Source organism: Sarcophilus harrisii, chromosome 2 (genome assembly GCF_902635505.1).
Source record: "Sarcophilus harrisii chromosome 2, mSarHar1.11, whole genome shotgun sequence".
In the NCBI taxonomy this organism is placed as follows: domain Eukaryota; kingdom Metazoa; phylum Chordata; class Mammalia; order Dasyuromorphia; family Dasyuridae; genus Sarcophilus; species Sarcophilus harrisii.
In genome coordinates this window covers 141,072,440-141,094,632 of record NC_045427.1, presented here as the reverse complement: position 1 = coordinate 141,094,632, position 22,193 = coordinate 141,072,440, and the positions used below count along the sequence as shown (strand labels likewise).

At 38.3% G+C, this 22,193-nt stretch overlaps 1 protein-coding gene across 1 annotated transcript in view; it reads right to left on the bottom strand.

The window, feature by feature from the left end:
* Positions 1-20,758, bottom strand: part of MRPS5 (mitochondrial ribosomal protein S5) — a 29,852-nt gene extending 9,094 nt beyond the window's left edge. The window contains exons 1-9 of the mRNA XM_003758107.4: positions 20,448-20,758; positions 17,541-17,621; positions 14,272-14,409; positions 8,847-8,972; positions 6,631-6,864; positions 4,368-4,402; positions 2,129-2,219; positions 834-880; positions 525-582 (exon numbers count right to left, since the gene is read on the bottom strand). Of these exons, the coding sequence (XP_003758155.1) occupies positions 525-582; positions 834-880; positions 2,129-2,219; positions 4,368-4,402; positions 6,631-6,864; positions 8,847-8,972; positions 14,272-14,409; positions 17,541-17,621; positions 20,448-20,511 (874 nt within the window). The 5' untranslated portion in view covers positions 20,512-20,758. The remainder of the gene's footprint in view (positions 1-524; positions 583-833; positions 881-2,128; positions 2,220-4,367; positions 4,403-6,630; positions 6,865-8,846; positions 8,973-14,271; positions 14,410-17,540; positions 17,622-20,447) is intronic.
* Positions 20,759-22,193: the final 1,435 nt, after the last annotated feature.

Genomic DNA, 22,193 nt, shown 5'->3' with positions numbered 1-22,193 from the left:
GAGACCCCATATGGGATCAGGAACCATGGATTAAGAAACTAGGCTTTAGAGAATCGTTTCAATTGAGTGATGAGGCTGGAAACTATATTGCAAAGGATTAAGAAATGAGTAGGAAGAGAGGAAATAGGAGCAACTAAAGTATACAGCTTTTTCTGGGAGTTTGACAATGAAAAGGATATATAGATGATGAAAAATCAGTCAATCAACAAGCATTTATTAGGCATGTACTATGTGCCAGGCACTGGTACTAAGGATATAAGTCCTTGCCTTCAAAGAGCCCAAATTCTAACTTCTCATTCAACAATCATGAGCAGCTGGCCAAGATATAGTAAATACTAACTAAGTACATGGAAGGCATTCAATAAATATATAATACTAATCATTCCAATTATATTAACTAAGAGTGGATTCTACCTCAACAGTAATATTAAACAAGAAATCTTATCTAATAATTGCATATAATCCTGCATAATCTTTAGAATAAAAATTATAATGCCTAGGTACCAAGGGTTAGCAGTACATACTTGTATGGTCTTCATATCTTTCTATGTAATGCAAATAATGAATTGCTTTATTCTTTGCCTAAAAAAGAACAAGAAAAAAAATTAAATTTTGTTACAATTTATATTTACTCAAAGTCATTTTTATAAAAGTGATTTCATCTCTTTAAATGTGCTTATCATAAAATTTTGAAAACAGCTATTTATGTGATAAACATAATGACCTTTCTATTAAGTCCACCAGATACATCTTGCATAAAATTTTATGGTCATTAGAATGTCTAATGTGACTCTAATTCCTTAAGTATTCAAAAAAAGGAGAAATCTACATACTTTTCTAAAAGCATTGACCCGATCAGGGGCTTTTCCCACAGCAAAACCTGTACAATAGAAAAAGCAAAAAACATTAATAAAAAGATATTCTCAGCACAAATAAATAGCTTTTACTTCATTCTACCGGTCAAATTATGTCATGATAATGAAACATATTTTAACCCAAATATCTCATTGTTCTACTCCAATGGAACAATATAGAAAATGAGGGATTCCTGGGCCTCTATGGGTGTCAGATTATGCAAATGCTGAATACTTCTTAAATTTCAAAACTAAATTAAAATAGATTACAACAGTGGGGTTGAGGCACAAAATTATTTTCCATTAATCAAAAGATATCCTTAAGCTGAAAGATCAGATGAAAGATCAGATATCTGACATATCCGAAAAAGATCATAAATGTTCAAAAAAGATACATATATTCAAAAAAACCATGATTAGTCAGAATTCCCATATGGAATTCAACCCTAGGTTAACCAGAAAATGAAATGAAATGTCTTTGAGTTAATTTGCATTTTGCTATGGTGTCTGAAAAGCAGTAATATGAGATAAAGATAAATCTTTTTGTTTGTGAAAAATAAGTAATGGAGAGGAGAAAATATGATAAGGAAAATTTTAAAGTCACACATAGAAAAAAGTATTTTAAAATCAATTTTTGATCAACATGTAAATGGAAACCTTTAATTTTTATAAATTTTAAAATAGCATCACTCTATACTACAATTATGTAAAAAGTGAGAATTTTTTTTTTTTTTTTTTTTAGAAAAGAAGAAATACTGATTTCCTTCACAAGCTAATTGTACAATATTTCAGAGTCTGATTCTTTTTGTACAGCAAAATAATGGTTTGGTCATGTATACTTATTTTGTATCTAATTTATATTTTAATATATTTAACACCTACTGGTCATCCTGCCATCTGGGGGAGGGGGTGAGGGGTAAGAGGTGAAAAATTGGAACAAGAGGTTTGGCAATTGTTAATGCTGTAAAGTTACCCATACATATAACCTGTAAATAAAAGGCTATTTAAAAAAATAAATAAAAAATTAAAAAAAAAAAAGAAAAGTAAAGAAGAAATATGTGATGTGGTAAAATAAGTTGCCTTAGTATTTAAAAATACAAAGCATATTTTCAGGACTTTCATTGCTCTTATAAGGGACATAAACAGATAGTGATGAAGGACTGAAACAGTTAAAAACCAACATCATCTGATAAACTACCAGGCCTTCCAGAGTGCTGCTCACAAATGGCCATTTCCCAGCACGTTCTGATATGGCATCATCAGACCATACTCACCTGCAGCTCCTTTTCCATTCCCAACTACAACAAGGGCCCGTACGGACTTCTTCCTTCCTTCTTTTGCTGTCATGTTAAAAACACTTCTTACCTGAAAACAAAAGGCTTCATGAACACTGTGCTTGGGGATATACCATGTTCAGGGCTTGTGCTTTGAGAAGGACAAGAACTGAGCAGGATGAATTAGAGTGGGCAGAGACATGAGGCAGGAAGGGCTCAAGTTTTTAGATACACTATCGTCTCATAATCCCTCCTCTATTTCTCTAATCATCACATAGTTACTATCTCCTATTTCGGTGCTTTTGCAAAAGTCATCCTCCATGTCTAGAATATACTTGCTCCTCATTTCTGATTCACAGAATCTGTCTCTTTAATACCCACTTAAAACATTTTTATACAAAACTTTTTCTGACCCTCCCTATTAGTGCCCTTCCTCCCAAATTGCTCTGTACTATTTGTATTTATGATCTATTTATTGTATGTATGTATTTATATACACACATACACACACTTGTAATAATCTCTCCAATTGAAATTATCTGCCCAATTACAAGGTCCTTGTAAGTGGGCATTATTTCATTCTTTTAAGACATTCTCTCTCTGGATAAGCACTGGGGAATACTAAGGAAACTGCAGGCAATACTGAGCTGAAAGCTAAATACAATAATCTCTCATTTCTTGAGCTCTGTAAGTTCACAATTTTGTGTGGCCTGCAAATTATTTTAGAAATATCCAAATGGCCCTTGCAGGAAAAAAAAAAATAAAATTTCCCCTGCTGTAGACAGACAGATCTATCTATCTGTTTATTAGAGAGAATGAAAATGAATTTTATTGGAACCAGTGTAATGTTCTGGCCTGTCTAGAACCTCTCAAAGCTCTATTTTGGACCCTTTTTCTTTTTCTCTTTAACCCTTAGGACAAGACCATAGATCTAGAAGTTACCTTAGAGACCAATTATCCAAAGCTGTCACTTTATAAAAGATGAACCTGAGACCTAAGAAGGTTGTGTCACTTGCCAGGGCTACGAAGGTATTGAGCACAGAGATGGATGTGCCATCCTTGATCATTTACTGTGGGTTCAATGATCTTTCCCACATATGTGACTTGCCCAGTCTCTCCTGAATTCTAATCAACCACGAACTGTTTACTGGGTATCTCCCCTATCATGTCCCACAGGCATCACAAATGCAATGTGTTTAAAATAGAATTCATTATGCTTCCTTCAAAAGCAATCCTTCTCTTGAATTTCCCTATTTAGGTTGAAGACATCTATCCTTCCTGTTATCCAGATTTACAAGCTCAGTATCATTCTCAACTCTTCACTTTCCCCCCACTCCTTTCCCATCAAATCTAAGTGCCATGTCCTACTGAATTTATTCTCACTGTATCTCCACCATGTGTTCCTTTCCCTCCCCTCACACGGCCACCTCTTGCGTAGAATGTACAAAAGTCACCCAACTAATCCCCTTCCATCCAACCTCTGCCCCCTCCAATCCACCCAGTGCTGGTCCTGGAGTCAGAGTATTGACTGTGCCTATGGCTTCAGGTACTTACTACTATGCACTTCCATTTTTTTAATCGCAAAATTCTGACTATAGCAGCACCAACCTTGCATGGTGGTTGTGAGGATCAAGTGACATGATATCATAAAGATCTGACCAAGGTGCCTGGCACACAGTAGGCAATATGTAAATGCTTATTCTCTTATACTGTCTCTTCCTATCCTCAACAGAGCTGCCACCCAGATGATCCAAGAGCATAGCTGATCAGGTCATACGACCCATTGCTGCTAAGATTAAATTCAAACTCCTCCAGCTTTAAAGACTGTACATAATAACCTCAGCCTACACTAGGCACTTATTACACAGTATATTACTTCATGCATTCGGCAACTCAGGACAACTGGCCTCAAACATCCCATTTTATGTCCCTGCCACCCAGAGCCACCATCCAGCTTGGAAAGCAGCCTCCCTTCACTGCTGCCTCTTAAAATCCTATTTTCTTCAAACCCCATCAGGTCCCAAGTTCCTCCACAAGGTCTTTCCTAATCCTTCTGGAATTAGTGTTCTAGCCCCCAAATAATCTTGTACATATTGTGTATTTACTTATATATGCAAGTATTATTTCCCCCAACTCTTCTTGAAGGTAAAAATTGGGTCACTGCATCCTTGATGCTTATAAGGCCCAGTGCTTGGTACACATTTGGAGCTTTAAAAATACTTGACAAATAAAAACTTACCTCAAGTATTCTAGTATCAAAATCTTCATAAGTTTCTGGTGAGATAAAAGAAGACATTTATATAAATCTGCTTATATAGTTCTCATTCTAAATCATTATTCCTACTAGGAACCAATCCTGAAAAATGTCCATGAAGCAGGAACCAAATTTAGAGATCATCAAGAAGTTCATTTATCTTTACTATTTGCTAATTTCTTTTTCCTTTCAAGGTTAGACCCTTCTCCAAGGGAGACTGTTTAAACTTTTCAAGACAATTCCCCTCTTGAAAGGTCTCATATGTACAGAAATCAAAGATTGGAACAGAAAGAGACCTTAGAGGTCATCCAATCCAACTTCTCTCATTTTACAGATAAACAAACCAAGGACCAAAGTGATTTCCTTGGGATCAGTTTCTAACAGTCTGAGGCATGATTCAAATCCAGTCTGAGTTCAACATTCTATCTGTTACAATCCACTTCTTCTACATAACCATTTAGCCTCATCTGATTGTGCCTTTGAGCAGGCAGCTTGAGGAAGCATGAATTCTCTTTCACAGAATTATATTTTTAAATATATAAGATAAAATACAAAGTGTGGGAAAAGTGAACAAAATTACCTTCCCATATGAATCCCCAAGACCTACTTCAGTGAGTTTCCTAAAGTAAGCAGCTTCCATTCAGTTTCCTCGCCTTCCTTGCCTTAACATCCCTAACCACCCCATTATTGCACCATTACTTTCCTTGCCCTATTTGTGTAACACAGAGATCCTCCCCTCCTTTTTTAAAAACATCCCTGTTTCTTGGCTTGTTGTCTTGCTCAGCTGTTAAATGGCCTTAGTAAGAGCAGCTGCAATAGCCAGGGTCCCTCAGTTTCTGCATACTGAATCTGGTGGGACAGTCTCCTTCCTGTCTGGTCCCACCAAGAGATTTCTTTGATTTAGTTAAAGAAGCTATATTCAGACACTAACTCCCTTATGTATGTCATAATTAATAAAAGACCTTTTTCTCCAACCAGTGAACAACACCTTTTCATGTCAACACTGTGTTTAACCAAGAGCCATCTTTCTTTTCTATATTCATACAATGACATACTGAATAATGTTTAGTTTATGAATGTTGGTCTAACCTCATTTCTCAAACAGAGAAGGGAACTGAGTCAAATTTATAAAAAATAAGAGCCATGTCGCAATTGATAAATGACCAAAAAATATGATCTATACCCAAAGATATGATATGCCCAAACATGCATATCCTTTGACCTTACAACATCACTAATAGGCATGATTCCCAATAAGAAATTTTAAAAAAGGAAAAGGACCCATATGTACAAAAAACATTTATAGCAGCTCTCTTCATAGGGTAAAAATTTGGAAATTGAGGGGATGCCCATCAATTGAGGAATGGCTGAATAAATTGTGGTATGTGATTATGATGGAATAATATTGTTCTATGGGATATGATGAGCATCCATCTCTCTCCCACTTTATTTTTTAGCTCTTCCTCACGTGTGCCTTAGTCTAAACCAGGGGTCCTCAAACTATGGCCCACGGGCCAGATACAGCAGCTGAGGACGATTATCCCCTTCACCCAAGGCTATGAAGTTTCTTTATTTAAAGGCCCACAAAACAAAGTTTTTGTTTTTACTATAGTCCGGCCCTCCAACAGTCTGAGGGACAGTGAACTGGCTCCCTATTTAAAAAGTTTGAGGACCCCTGGTCCAAACAGGTATATTCAGGACAATCTATCAGGATAAAAATTTCAGTGGCTAGTTTTTGTTGTCATTTTAAAGAGACCTGAGTCATCTCCACAAAAGCCTTTCTAAATTTTAAGAGAAAAGTTAAGATTTTATAAGTTATCCTTTTCAGGGACTGGTTAATACTGACCATAAACTAAAATAGCAAAACACATCCATTTTACTGTTCTATTTACTAAATTTATGATCTTGGGCAAATAATCTTACTTCCCTAGGCCTCAGTTTCCTCATCATTAAAATGAGAATGTTAGAACAGACTTTTTTTGAAAAATCTTCCAATCCTAAAATTCTGTGAATACATACACAAAGTGAAGGGAAGAAATCTATTTAATACAAGGTCTATTTTAAAAGGTATTCAAAACTGGCCAAGTATCTTCAAGAATACAAAATACTAGTGTGTAAGGTTCAACAACATAATTATTTTCTTAAAATGAAAAAAACTAATGGATTTTTAAATTTCAAAAGTAAATACAATCCTTGTTTCATAAAGGTAAACATATTCTATGACAAAAACAAAAAGAGATATCATTACCTCCATTAGGACCAGGATCTGGGGGTCCTAAACTGATTCCTCCCCAAGAATTTCCACTCCAACCTCTCCCCCGTTTAAACTTCTTTTTCTTCTTTTTGTCCCACTCATCTCTCTGCTGGATCATTTCAGCATGTATCTTCTCCTGTTCTTCTTTGCTTCTTTGGACAACTCCTTGAATTACCCCTTGTTTTAAAATAGGGGCATTCAAACCAGGCCAAAGAAAACCAGAACGTCCTTAAGATAGAAAAGAAAATTATTTGCATTATAACTAAAAATCAATTCTTTTGAATTGCTATAATAAATCAGTTAATCAATCAATGAAATATTTATTATGCTCCTACTATGTGCCAGACATCATGGAAGGAGTCAAGGACGCAAACAAAAAAATGTAACAATTCATACTCAGAAGGAACTTATGTTTTAATGGAGAAGACAACACATATCTATAAACATAACATAAATAAAAAGGTAATAAATGTGGATAAAATTTTAATATATTTAACATCTACTGGTCATCCTGCCATTTAGGGGAGGGGGTGGGGGGGGGGGTAAGAGGTGAAAAATTGGAACAAGAGGTTTGGCAATTGTTAATGCTGTAAAGTTACCCATGTATATATCCAGTAAATAAAAGGCTATTAAATTAAAAAAAATAAAAATAAAAAAAATAAATGTGGATAAAGACAAGGTAGTTAAATACATGGTAGCTAGGAGGGAAGGCACTGCAGCTGGTGGAATCAGGAAAAGCTTTGTAGAAGATGGTCCTTAAGCTGCATGTTCAAGTAATCATGGAATCCTGTGAGGCAGGAATAGAGAGGCTGTATAGCACAGACAGGTAGGACAGTCAGTGCAAAGACAGAGAAATGAAATAAGAGTGTTTTGTAGAAGAACAGCAAGAAAGCCAATCTGACTGGATCGCAGAGAGCAGAAGGAGAGCAACAGCCAGTGAGACTAGAAAGACAAAGAGAGCTTTAAAAGCTAAACACAAGAACTTATATTTTAACCTAAATGCAATAGGAAGTCACTGGAATTGAGCGGGGAACCAACATGATCATATCTGCACTTAAGAAAAATGATTTTGGCAGCAAGCATGTAGGATGGACTGAAGTGAGGCAGAGAGACTCTGGGGAGAAAGAAGTATGCAAGTATAGAGATTTAGCGTTAGATGTGAGAGTTGGTATGAAAGCAGAAATGGTGAGATTTGACAACTGATTGGCTACATGAAATTAGGGAGGGTAAGGAGTCCAAAATAATATAAAGGTTATGAACCTGGGAGAATAGAATAGAGAAGTTTGGAAGAGGGAACAGTCTAGGGAGAAAGAAAATAAGTTGAGTTTTGATGGTCAAGATTAAAATGTCTCCAGATCATACAGTTCTAACAGACAATTGGTGACGTAGTACTGAAGCTCAAAGAGAAAATGGGACTGGATCTAAGTTACTAAAACATGTAGAAGGAAAAAGGGCCTATGAATGTTTAGGAACAAAAACAAGTCAGCAAAAAAGATGGAAAGTGAGCAATCAGACTGGCAAAAGACAATCCAAAGAGAATAATGTCATGAAAACCCAATAGAGAGAGTATTCAGAAGAGAGGGATCAATGATAGCAGAAAAGAAGAGGTTAAGACTGAGAAAGAGACCATCCAAACAAGCCATCCAGGAATCACTGCTAACTTTAGAAAAAGCTGTTTCAGCTGAGTGATAAAATTAGTAGTCAGACTGCAAATGGCCTAGGGAGACCAGTTAGGAAAGGAAATTGGGGGAATAAAACAGACATCAGATGAAACCCAAAATCAAGGTTCTCTCTCTTTTTGCAACAGCCCCAAGATGCCTGGGCCTGATGAGCAATGTCACTCTCTTTCCTTATGCTTGACAGTGGTTTTTCTATTCCATGTTTCAAGCAACTATACTACATGCCAAATTGGCAAAGAGAGCTCCCATCTTAAACAGCTCACATTATATTACAAAAACAGAGAAACAAGGATAAAAACACCCCACAATCCCATAACAAACTCTGTTCCCAGCCCCATCTTTCTTCAAACAGTTCAGGCAACCCCTTCAAAGAAGTCCAACACTCAAACCCTCTAGCTTTTTCAGAGAACTGAAACGAGGGAAATGACATCTCCCTGAGTGACAGTGGTCCCAATTTGGTTTCTTTAAGATCTAAATGATTAGCCAACAGCAATGAAAAGATAGCTAAATTTCCACCATAAACAAATGTACCTTCACCAATAATCTGGCCCCTGTTTAGATCCTTCTTCCTTTTTCTTTTGCTTCTTTTTCCTCTTCCTTTTCTTGCTCCAGCACCAGACTCAGCTAAGGCACCTTTCCATAGCTCCTCTGCTGTCACTGCAAAAAAACAGGTTTCACAAATTATGGATCACAGTGTAGAAAGCTAAAAGGCTAAAAGGGACCTCCAGGTAATGTGATCAGATAATAAGCATTGATTAAATCTAGCCTACTATAAGCTAGGCACTCTGCTAGATGTTGAAGAAACAAAGATAAAAAGTAAAATAGTTTGGCCTTGCTTTCTATTAGGGAAGATGTGCATCTAAAAGCATAAAAATATATACTTAAAGTATACATAAAATAACTGGTTTTTGTTAAGACAGCAAGAAGGATTAAAATCCAGGATTTTCTGTTGAATTGCAGTTACCCAGAACATTGAGTGCACAACCCCAGCTTTGCCCCTCCCTGGCACAGCTGTCCCAGAACCCATCAAGGATTCCTGAGCAGCTGGAAGAGTTGCCCATCTCAGGGGCTCCCTATCACCTTCTGCCTGCCCCTTTTGTCTGGCTATTTGATTGCTCATAGAGTGTGGACAGCATGGGAATCAACTCCATTTCTTCTAATGAGACCAGGTCTACCATCTGCCCTGCCTCTTATTCCTCCATTAATCTCTAGGCACTGTCACCATAACTATATAACCTAAGTATCTCTGGGCTATGCCATACTATATCATTACCTGGCTCCTTCGATATTCCCTGCTGCAATTACCATAGAAACTATGGAAGAGATAAACTTGAAAAATCTGAGTCACCACAGTGAAGGAAATTAATGGGACATCATAAATTGCTATTCAATTACTCTGTTTTTTAACTTAAAATCAAAAGCCTAAGAAGAGATTTAGTATATTTAACATCTACTGGTCATCCTGCCATTTAGGGGAGGGGGTGGGGGGGGGGGGGGGGGTAAGAGGTGAAAAATTGGAACAAGAGGTTTGGCAATTGTTAATGCTGTAAAGTTACCCATGTATATATCCTGTAAATAAAAGGCTATTAAATAAAAAAAAAATAAAAAAAAAAAAAAAAGAGATTTAGGATGTGTTAGTTCATTACCAGGAAGGAAGGGAACTACAGCAGTGGGCACTAAACTACTGACAAGGAAATCATCAATCTGCTCGTAGTCAGGACTCTGAACCTTGATTAGTGTGTATGGTTCTGCAAGGTTTCTTGTTTTTTCACAGCTTTGGTGGCAGGACTGATCCCAACTTTACTAATGTCCATTTATTATGTTAAAAAAGCAAAGCTGGGGACCTTCATTTACCCAGTGCATCAGGTTTCTACAACTGGAGCTGAATCTTATAACTCCATTCTAACCATTTGCATCCTCCTTGGAGAACTGTGATTGGGCCTTCTTCATGGTACCCAAAGAGGCCACGGATATCTATACTCGAAACCTGGACACTGAATGCCCAATCCAATTAAGCCAAACTGTCTCCTCTATTACTGTCTTTTTCCAATTTGATGAGGTCCTGTTTATTGAGCTGGCAGAATTTCAGACCAACTTGATACCCAAACCCCACATCACTTCCCTCCGTCTATGTGTGCCCCAATGACAGCTGCTGGGAAAGTCTATCTGATTAGCTCAGAGATTACTAAGACTTCCCTTAAGTTGGTCAACAATACGGTGAAGTCTGCCTTTTGACTGTGGTGAACAAGTAGCTGGCTTCTTGTGACACCATGGTGATGTGCTATCAAGACAAAGCGCAAAAGCATCCAACTGACCTCAAGTTTGGCATCAATTATTAATCTCCACTTGTAGTTCTTGACGGTGACTTGACCAAGGTAAACAGTGGGCGATGGGGGAGGGAATGCACATGGACCACTGACCCTTGGATGCTACTGAGGCCTCTTACCTGAACCACATTTGACCCAATGTATGTCAGACATGTTTTTGTTCATTGATATTAGGGATGTAGGAAAGAGTTTTCTGAGGCACATGAAGAAAGGGCTGATGTAGAGGATTATGACAAGATTAGTGCAGCTAGCTGAAGGGGAAGATAAAGGTGAGAAACACATCTTTGTATATTATCTTTTTTATATTAGATCTTTTTGTTTTTGACTAGGCACTGTGGTTACATGACTTGCCCAAGGTCACATAGCTAATAAATGTTAAGTGTCTGAAACAGGATTGGAACTTAGGTCCTCGTGGCTCCAGGGCCAGTAATCTATCCACTGAGCCATCTAGCTGCCCCATCTGTCCTTTTTTGTATCATGCAAATGTCTTCTGTGATCATTAAATGTCCACAAAAAGATAAAAGGAGAGAGGAAGGAAGGGAAGGAGGAAGGGAGGAAGAAAAGAAAGAAGAAAGGAGGGAGGGAAGGAGGAGAGAGGAAGGAAGAAAGAAGAGAGGAAGGAAGGAGAGGAGAGGAGAAAGGAAAGGAAAGAGGGAAGAAAGAAAGAAGGGAAGTAAGGAGAGAAAGGATAAAAAAATGGAGGGAGGGAGGGAGAAAGGGATGGAGGGATGGAGGAAGGAAAGGGAAGGAAAGGAGAGAATGAGGAAGGAAAGGGAACAAGGAAGGAAGAAAGAAGGGAGGAAGGGAAAGAAGGAAAGAAGGAAAGGAAAGAAGGAAAGAAGGAAGGAAGGAAAGGAAAGAAAGGAAGGAAAGGAAGAGGAAGAAAGGAAGAGAGAGAGGCAGAAGGAAGGAAGGAAAAACAATTTGGAAACAAGCAAATAAAGTGACCCTTTGACCCAGAGATTCCATGGCTAGACTTAAATTCTAAAGAGGCCATCAGTAAAAAAAAAAAAAGAAAGTTCCCATATATACCAAAACATTTAAAGCAACACTTTTTGTGGAAGCAAAAAACTGGAAACAAAATTATATGCCCATCAACTAGGGAAGGTCTAAACAAATTATAGTATATACTTTTTTGCTTACCTGGGCTAGAAGACACTTTCTAAGAAGGTTTATTAGATGTCTTACAGAAAGTATCCTATGTCAAAATAAACTATATGATCTTCACCCTTCCCCACCCCAAAAAAACATATAAAGGAGGCACAAGTATTCAATCATTAAAATTACTGCCCTACAAGTTTTTAGTTTTCCTAGCACCCACTATGGCAAGGCATTCTTTGTGCATTATTTTTGAAGTCAAAAAACCAACAGGTCTTTATTTTCCTTAAATTTCCTGCATCAATACAGCCCCAATCCCAATCTCATATAAAAACAAAGAAAGATCTTTCTAGTAATCTGTGATTAATGCTGTCTCTCCCAAGAGATTAACTTGAACACAGAACTTGTGGCACCATAAGAACCAATCTACTTAGTCAAGTTATTTCCTCAGAAAATCGATTAAAAATGAATCCAGAATTCTAATATCAGACAGAAACCATCTGGACAATTCCAGAAAAGCCTGGGCTTATTCTTTGATTAGGAATACCTCTCATTTTTTGTTGCTTCAATTTTATCCTAGCATATTCCTGGTTCTTAATAACCCCTGCAGTTAATGTCATTCAGTTATAGTAATCCTTTTTACGTCATTTTCAAGGTAAGACACTTTGCCAGCAAAAGGTAATAATTTGCTGGAGGTTCAGATAATGGTTAACAATTTTTAGCAACAAATTATTTTTTAGTCTAGGCATGTACATTGTTTTCTTAGACAATACTGCTGCATGCTTAATAGATTACAGTATATTATATAACTTTTATATGTACCGGGAAACCAAAAATTCATGTGATTCTCTTTATTGCAATATTCACTTTATTGGAGTAGTCTGGAACTGAATCTGTATGCCTCCCTGTACTAGACTAAGGTTCATGAGGGCAAAGGCTGCCATTTTTTCCTATGTGAAACAAGGCTGAAGGTACATTAGTTCTAGAATCAGGATTCAAATTACACTTCTGACCCTTACACCCATGTGAATTTAACAAGTCCCTTACCCTCCCAAGGCCTTAGTTTCCTTATCAGTTTAAAAAAAAAAAAAGTGGGGGGCAACTAAGTGGCACAGTGGATAGAGCACCAGCCCTGAAGTTAGGAAGATCTGAGTTCAAATCTGACGTCAGACACTTAACACTTCCTAGCTGTGTAACCCTAGGCAAGTCATTTAACCCTAATTACCTCAAAAAAAAAAAAAAAAAAAAGGAAAAAATGTTACATGGCTCTGAGATCCCTTCCAGCTCTAACTCTGACCTTATGATCCTTAATTAAGTAGTCTTGTATGTGCCTTGCATGCTTTAACTGAAGCTAATTCTGTTGGACAGTGTTAAGACCACTGTCTTTAGAGAGTTTTTTGGTTTGCTCTTTTATTTTCTTGCCTTTAAATACAACTTTAAAACACAAATTTCTATTAAAAAAAAAAAAAAAACTGACCAATTTAGGGTGCAGAAAACGAAATGACATTATCATTGATTACTTTTTGCCCTGCATCTTAACAAACACAAATAACAACTCATATGATAAAGTGGCTGTCTACCATGTAAGAATCCTGGAATGAAGCCATTAAACAATCCAAAATAGACTGGATGAGAAGGCACAGTCTGAAGTCAGTCTATGAGCTGGAGAAGTTGACCAGAGCCTCAGCACACCCCCTTCCCTATTACTAACACAAAACATCAGCCTCTTTCCCAGCTCTTTGTTCTCTTGACCCTATTTTCATTACTCCCAAGTAAATGTGTAATTTTTCATGTCCTCCATTACAGGTAATGGTGCATCTAAGGTAAATGAATTAAGAAAAAGAAACAATTACTTCCTAACAATTACTGCTCATTGCTGTGCCCTAAATAATTCAATAATGCAGAACTCCACCAGAACTATAAGTAAAATCAAATCCATGGTAATGATATTTGTTCCAAAATTTTTTCACCTTTCCCCCTACACACAGAACCCGATTCGTGCAGGGTTAATGATAAGTGAACATTTTTCTTTTTCTTTCCTAACCCAACCCTTCTTGTTTATATTTTCAAGTTAACTATCACATTATCTCCTGGTTTTTACAAAAATTGGAAGCAGAACAAGGATATCCACCCTCCTCTATAGCTCTAACAATGAAAAGGGACATGGTAGATTTTGACTAAAGCCTTGGTGCTCCAAATTTTCCAGCATATCTAAACTCTCTTACCCTTATCTTAGGACCTTGAGACTCTGCCTTTATGTTTCTAGAGAAAATAAGTGATCTGAAGTTGACAATACCAAAGCTGTGCTTAAGGTTTCCCAAGTTCCTTTCACATATTTACCAACAACCTAGCCATGTGAATTTTTATCAATGAAATCTTTCTCATCCAAATGGAACATGAGTATATGTTTAAATAAATAGCCTCAAAGCTAGGCAATTAAAGAAGAATTAGGACCCCCCCCACACACACATCCATATCTTTAATTTTCTTACTCTTATTAAATTCTCAGTTTTGACATATTGTTTACTTACATTTGGTGAAGAAACTGTACTGTCTATGTTGTTGTCCTATCAATCCACTAGGAATAGAAATACAACACTGAGTCTGGAGAGCATGGGCCAAGTTGGTATAATGATGGTAACTCCTGGCTTGTTGCAATGCAAAATTCCCTGCAGAAAGAACAAAACCTTTATCAAGGCATTCCACAATCACTGCCAAAGAAAAATGTAAAATCTGGATGACCTTAAAAAAAAAACCTATTATCTACATAATTCTTTTGTTATAACCACAGTATACACAAATAACGGCTTAAATAATAATTTTCAAGGATGATGGTAATGTAACCAAGTATTTGTGAAAAATGTATGGAGAAGACATGAAAATAAGCACTAGGCTCTCAGTCTGAAGCAAGCCATCATTTTTTAAATCTGTGAGACTCTTCAAACCTCAAGTTATATGAAGGGATTCCCAGTTAAGATCCTGCATGTTGCAAATGCAGTAAATAAACCACAGTAAAGATATAAAAAAAGCACTGGGATGAATATCAATAATTCCAAAGAATAAGCATTTTTCTGTAGTCCACGACTACATAAAAAAAGACAGCTAGAAGACTTCTGACACTGGGAAAGGAATTCTGCCTGAAAATCCACGTCAGAGAAAATAAGCAAGTGAGAAGTCTGCTGGTATTAAGTCCAAGAAACCTCTAAATAATATGAAGCCTGTAACATTTTGTACCTAGGCAAAGAATATCACTCAAAGAACCTGATTCCTCTGATCAAAGGGATAGGAACTGTGACAAAAACCTTAAGACTAGCAAAGCTCAGGGGAATCAAAGTCCACAGCACTCTGACCTGAGTTACTCTAGAAGGTTCTGACCAAAACACTCAGAACTAGTATGACTGAGGAAAGCTGGAAATCTGTCAGCTTTCTGAATACAAACAAACCAACCAAAGTGGAAGCCAATGGCAGTTCTCCAGATAATAAAAATTAAGACCAAATGGGACCTTATCATTTAAGGGAACAGAAGGGGATAAATAATTCCTTGTACAAAGTACCAAATCAAGGACTGAGATTAAAGATATAAAAACTAGGATATATTAAACACATAAAGAAATATTATAGATCTAAAGATGCCCAAGAGTCAACCCCAGATAAGTAGGGAAACTGTAAAACAGCTACAAAACCACAAAGAAAAAAGGGGATTATTTATTCATAAGAGTATCCATAAGAAGCAAGAGACAAAAAAAAAAATTGTAAATGAACTAAGAAATCTGGAGGAAAGAACTAGAAGAATAAATAGCTTAGAACAGAAAGTGAAAGCACTCACACAAGAGACTCCCTGAAAATCAGAATGGATCATACATAAATCAATAACTCCTTAAGACAAAAATATTACAAAAAAATCAAAAATTTGAAAAAATACAACCAATCAATATACATATATTAAGTGTATCTAATATGTGCCAGGTACTTTGTTGAGTGAACATATTAAAAGAGGTAAAAGATAGGTCCTGCCCTCAAGAAGCTTACAATCTAAGGTGAAACAATCTAATGCGACTATGAAAACAAATATTTACAAAGCAAGCTATATACAAGATAAATTAGAAATAATTGACAGAAGGAAGACACTGGAATGCAGATAGGCTCCCAGTAAAAGAGAGGATTTTAATTGGGACTTAAAGGAAGTCAGGGAGGTCAGTAGTCAGAGCAGAAAGGGAAAACATTCCAGGCATGAGGAAAGTCAATGAAAAATATCTGGAGCCAAGAAAGATGGAATGTCTCCTTTATGGAACAGTCAGGAGGCTAGTGTCACTGGATCTAAGAAAACATGTGAGGGAACAAGAAGACTGGAAAGGTAGGAGAGGGGTAAATTATGAAGGACTTTGAATGCCACACAGAGCATTTTGTATTTGTTCCTGGAGGATACAAGAAGCCATTGGGTTATACTGATTGGGAATATGGGGGTGTGGTGGTGACATGATCAAAGCTGCAATTTAGGATGACTTTAGCAGATAAATGGAAGGTGGGACTGCAGTGGGGAGAGACTCGAGGTACACCCACCAGCAGGTTGCTGCAGCAATCCTAAGAGGAGGTTCTAAAGGCCTAAACCAGAGCAGGACCAGTGTTGGCAGAAAAGCTAGAAACCCAGTTGTTCAATAGGGTGATTCAGGCCAATTCCAATAGACTTGGGATAGAGTGAGCCATCTGCATCCAGAGAGAGGACTGTGGGAACTAAAGATAGAGCACAAGATAGTATTCTCACCTTTTTTATTGCTGTTTGCTTGCTTTTTTTTTTTCTCAGATCTGATTTTTCTTGGGCAGTATGATAAATGTGGAAATGTTTAGAAGAATTAAGCATGTTTAACCTATATTGGATTATTTGCTATCTAAAGGAGGAGGTAGGTGGGGAGGAAGGGGAAAAAATTATGGAACACAAGGTTTTGCAAGGATGAATGATGAAAATTATCTTTGCATATATTTTGAAAAATGAAAATCTATTAAAAAGAAAAAAAACAAAAAAACAATGCTTGTTGTCCTTCAAGAATGATTATATTAGAGTCAAATTACAATGTATCTGACTATGGTGGATCAGACATGATCTCAGAATGCTCCACCAGAAGTTAAGCACAAATAGTCCAGGTGAATATTTGGGGGTAGATTCTCTACACTTGTACATCTCATGTTTCTTTTAAACTGCTACAATTCTGCTTTGTTCATAAAGCCACTCTGGGCAGCCTTTTGCCTGCATCTTCTATGACATGCAATCCATTCCAAAGTTCTTCAGAGGTTAGAAACATAAGGGCCAGATGAATAGAGGCAATGCTCCCCTATGCTCTGAACTGGTCAGTCCATATTTAGATTGTTATTTTAGTTCTGTGTATCACATTTCATGAGAGTCACTGACAAACTAAGACTAGAGAGAGCAATTTTGGTGATGAGCACCATATGAACAACTTTTAACACACTAAAGAAATTATAGGAATCTAGGAACTTCAACTATATTAAAGAAAAAGAGATGCTCAAAATCTTTCAAACATCTAAAGGAATATTATGTGAAAAAGGATCAATGGGTAAGAGTTGTAAGGATATTTTGGTTTAATATAGGACTTAAATTGACTTAAGATCCCCTTTAAAGCAAAGAATCTATGATATTAATAGCTAAAACCAAAATAATATATCTGTTCACAAATAGTGATGAATTTCTTCTATTATGAAACACTGTTTCCATTTATTCACAACTTAAATTAAAAAATTAAACAAAAATTCTCAAAGCTCAGAATAAAAATACTGAGCCTCTCACCATGGCAAGGGGGGACCCTTGATGCAAAACTGGAAATTGCAGGTAAAGTAGTTAGGTAAAGCTGTCTTGTCCATAAAGAGCCTGAAAAAGAAATTAAAAAAAAAAATTTTAGTTAAAAATAAAAGTCCTCAACACATTCAACCATTCTGGAGAGCAATTTGGAACTATGTTCAAAAAGTTATTAAACTGTGCATACCCTTTGACCTAGCAGTGTTTCTACTGGGCTTATATCCCAAAGAGATCTTAAAGGAGGGAAAGGAACCCACATGTACAAAAATATTTGTGCCCTCCCTTTTCATAGAGGCAAGAAACTGGAAACTGAGTGGATGCCCATCAACTGGAGAATGGCTAAGATATGGTATATGAATGTTACATGATATCTTTCCCAATAGAAATTAAGTTCCTTGAGAGGATGAAATATCACTTTTATCTTTGTATCTCCTGAGCCTGCCACACAGTAGATATTTAATATTTATTAAATGTCTAACGTGCTCTCATTATATTTCTAATTATCTTGGGAAGTAACTTGGTAACATTTTTCCAGTTTTTCAGTTCAAAGGATTTGGCAAAGAAAAGAGAAATAAATTAAGAATTAATAAATTTTTTTGTCAAAGTCCTCTCTACCTTAAGTGACAGTCCTATCTTCTTTTCCTCAGGATAGTTTGCTTTTTTCAAAGAACTGTCCTGCCATCCTTTGCCTTCTTGGTCAATTTCAGCTCATTAAGAAGTCACACAAGACTGTGCCATGTGCATTTAATCCACCATCCTGTCCTTGTTTCCACAGTTTGTATGTTATCTTTCAGTTAGTCGATGAGAATCTTGTTTATCCACATCAATTTTTCTCTCTAGTCCTAAACTACCTTTTGAAGGAGGAAATAATTACCAATCATTCAAAATGCATGAGTGAAGGTCCTATGTTTCAGACCTTGTGTACTCGATAAAAATACAAACACAAAAATGAAATGGTCCCTGCCCTCAAGAATGATAAACAAGACAAGTACAATACATATGTAAGTATATACAAAACAAATACAAGGCAATATTGGTGATGGAAGGGGGGGTAGAGAGTATTAGGAAGAGCAGAAAGGCTAGCTGTCAAAGATACCACCTAAGCTGAATTCAAAAAAAATTTTAAAGAGGAAGATGAAGTCCTTTCTAGATATGGTGGACAGCTTGTACAAAGATGGGAAATGGAATGTTGTGTGGGAGGAACATTCTTTTAATAAGATTGGACCACAAAGTCCAACTGGAGTCAGGAGTCCTCAATTCAAATCCCCTTTCTACTACTTACCATCCACACAAAACATAACTGATCCATTTACCTCCTCCAGACCTAAGTTAGCTTACATAATCTCTAGGTCCTTCCAACCCTAAATCTACGACCTTAATAAGTATAAACACAAAACTACTTAATTCATAAATTCAAACTTTATCAGGAAAACCAGTAGAACAATATTTTTCCAAATCAACTGTTACAAAAATGAATTTTTGAAAGCAATGAGGGATAAATGGAATTATCTGTTATTCTTCTTCCATCCACATCCACCTGAAAACTGTAGAAACATAACCCTTCTATCAGTTTGACAACCTACAGCAGAACATATATGTTAAATACTTGACAAAAGCAACTCCCTAATGCCGGCTTCTTCCATCTCTCCTTTTAAGACTCTCTTTTTACTCCCTACTTTCCACCCCTCAAGCTGCTTCCATGAAAAACAGAATAAGGGCTAAAACCCTTGAAATCATTTTTCAAAGGGTGTTGATCCCTGTCCTATGTATCAGTAAGCGGACAAATTGGCTAAAAAATACTAAAAATCTCTCTGACATTTTAATTCACAATTTCATTTTTCCTTCCGAGGTGCAGATTCCCTACTTTTGATAAGGACAGCTAACAAGATCATCATTTCAAAGACCGAGTCCTAGTCCAAGAAATTGAAGCAATCAAGAGGAAGTTAGGCTTTAAGATATAAATGGACAAAACAAGACTTTGTTGTTGTGGTCTTTCAAAAAGTGAAAAGGATACTCTGTAATAAGTGCAGCAATAGTCAGTCATGGGCCTAACACTTCCAAACTGTGCAGCTCTGGGCAAATCATTCTGCTTCAATTTCCTCATTTGTAAAATAGGGGTAATAACATCTACCGCCCAGGACTGTTAATGATCAAATGACATAATTATGAGATACCACTTTATATGAAATAACTGAAATGCGCAAAGCGCTTGGCACCGCCGCAGTAACGTTAGTTACAGTGTAACGTGACTTGTGATCATTATTATTACCCAAAATAAAAACAGAGATGACTCATTTCAGAAGCGTGTGCCGGACCGAGGCTCGGGGCTTAGAATAAGTAAGCCTCGCGTTGGAAGGCCACCGAGGACCAGCCGGGAGACGCTGGAGGCCTCGCGTTGGAAGGCCACCGAGGACCAGCCGGGAGACGCTGGAGGGCGCTATCCTTCAGAGTCTGAGCCTGCCTTCTCATCGGCACAAAGGAGCACCCGCCCGCTGGGTCGCAGGGAAAAGCGAACGGGACAGCGTACTAAGCGGTGCGGACACCCGTTTCAATGTCACTGTCATTATCAAGTGATTTTTCGGAGATTAGCAGCAGCAGCGCCTTCTGCCCCCGCCGCCGCGGCCAAGGTCATTCTGGCGGCCCCGGGCAGGGTCCTGCGTCCCTCGGTCCCCGGGCCAGGGCGCCCAGAGAGCGGGCAGAGCGCGGCAGGCTCAGGCCCGCCAGCGTCCGCCGCCCCGGCAGCTCGGGGTCTCTGCGGGTACCAGACCGCGACCTTGTATCCCCAGAAGGCCGCCCCTCATGCCGGGTCTTCCCTTCCTCCACGAGGGAGCCCGTGCACGCGTGGCCCGCCTGCCCCCGCCTTGCCCTCGCCCAGCGCCCAGTTTTTATGAGCCTCACCTGTTCCCGCAGCCCAAGACACGGGAAGCCGACTCCCGGCTCGCACTACCGCGGCCACCGCCATGTCTGCACGGCCGGCCTGGTGTCCATCAGGCCCCGCCCCTAGTAGCCTAGTAAATGCCTGAAAAAATGGGGGCGCGGGGAATGAAGGAAAAGACCTTTGCTCACTCTCTGGGGGCTCTTCGCTCTCGATGACTCCCCTCTCTACCCTCCCGCACGGTAATAAAAGCGCCGGGCTCGCTGGGACAGTCGCTGGGAATGTCTGGCTTATTTTAGGGCAGCTACAAGTATATTGCTCAGGTTAGGACCCCGCGGTGGGAGCCGGGGGAAGGACCGAAGTAATTGACGAGAAAGAGCGAACCGGAAGCGACGCAGGCGGACCTCCTGGCTCGGGCTACCCCGGGGCTTTTGAAAGATAGTCTTGAAGAGGACGGAGAGCCACGTGGATAGGGATACGGACCGTGCTTTCTAGTCAAATCTTATTCAGCCACGTGTGGGCTGCTCCAGTTACTAGCGATCGTGATTATGATAGATGATAATAAATGTCGATGGCGATGACGATTCAAAGCTGGGCACTTGTTGTGTCATGGACCACTGTGATAGTGGCCCCTTCTCAGGATAGTTATTCACAATATAAAAAATAATGGATTAAAAATTAATTAAAATTTTAAAAAATTAAAAATAAATCAAAATTTAAGATGCCAAACAAGCAGAGACTATTGCAAGATTCCAAGAAGGAAGAAGTCAAATACAATGGATGAGGTCCTCGGTCATTAGGCAGGGGTAGGGGAGAAAGCCTGAAGTGCTGATAAGATTAACTTGCTGAGGCAAGCAGGAAAGGGCACTCAGGGGGAACAGCGCAACCTGATAATCCCTCCCCTGTGGAGGTCTTGAGTGACCCCCACCTTACTGTTTTCCAATCAGAAAGTCAAGTTATGTCAAACCCCCAAGGTTAATTTTCCCCTGTAAATCTGTCCGTGGCTTATACCATTTTTGCTGAATCCCTTTTGGGTTAGCCCTCCCGAGGCATTCTGCCTCTGGTATATTTTTCCTCACCCCTCCCCCTGCCTCATGATGTCTTCCCTCTCATCCCTTACCTCATGGTATCTTTCTCCTTGTTATAACTCTTTTAGGGTACTAAATCACTTTTAGGATTTAGCCTGCCTGTCCCTGATGTTCTCCCACCTCATGGAGTATTCCCTTTCTCCTGGTTAATTATGAGTTCCACTGGGAAACTTGTCTTTTTCCATTGTTAATTATTAAAACCACTTTCCTTGCTAACTATATGCTCTCTCAAATCTATTTCATATTTACTAGCCTGATGTCCAATTTACCTCTTCATTTTGTCTGTAACCTCTTATCATACATAAATATACCTTTTGCCCTAGAGGCTATTGTGAGTTCTTCATACGACTCTAACCCTAACATTTGGTACCATTTGCTCTCCTCAGTTTCATTATTTGGTGCTGAACCTCAAACTCATCATCCACAATGACAACATCTCTGGTAAGGCAGATTGCTCAGCTGGAGCTACTGGGCCTGATCTCCACAGCACATCCTCCAACTGTGAAGACTAAATTGTATGGAATATAGAGAGAGATAAGGTGAAGAACTTACAGGAATGTATGAATTCTTTTTCTGTATTTTATTATTTCTGTATTTCCCCTATGACCTGTATAATATGTGCAGGCTCATATCTACTTGAGCCTTGGCCAGCTAAAAACATATTTACCTAACTTGAGCTGA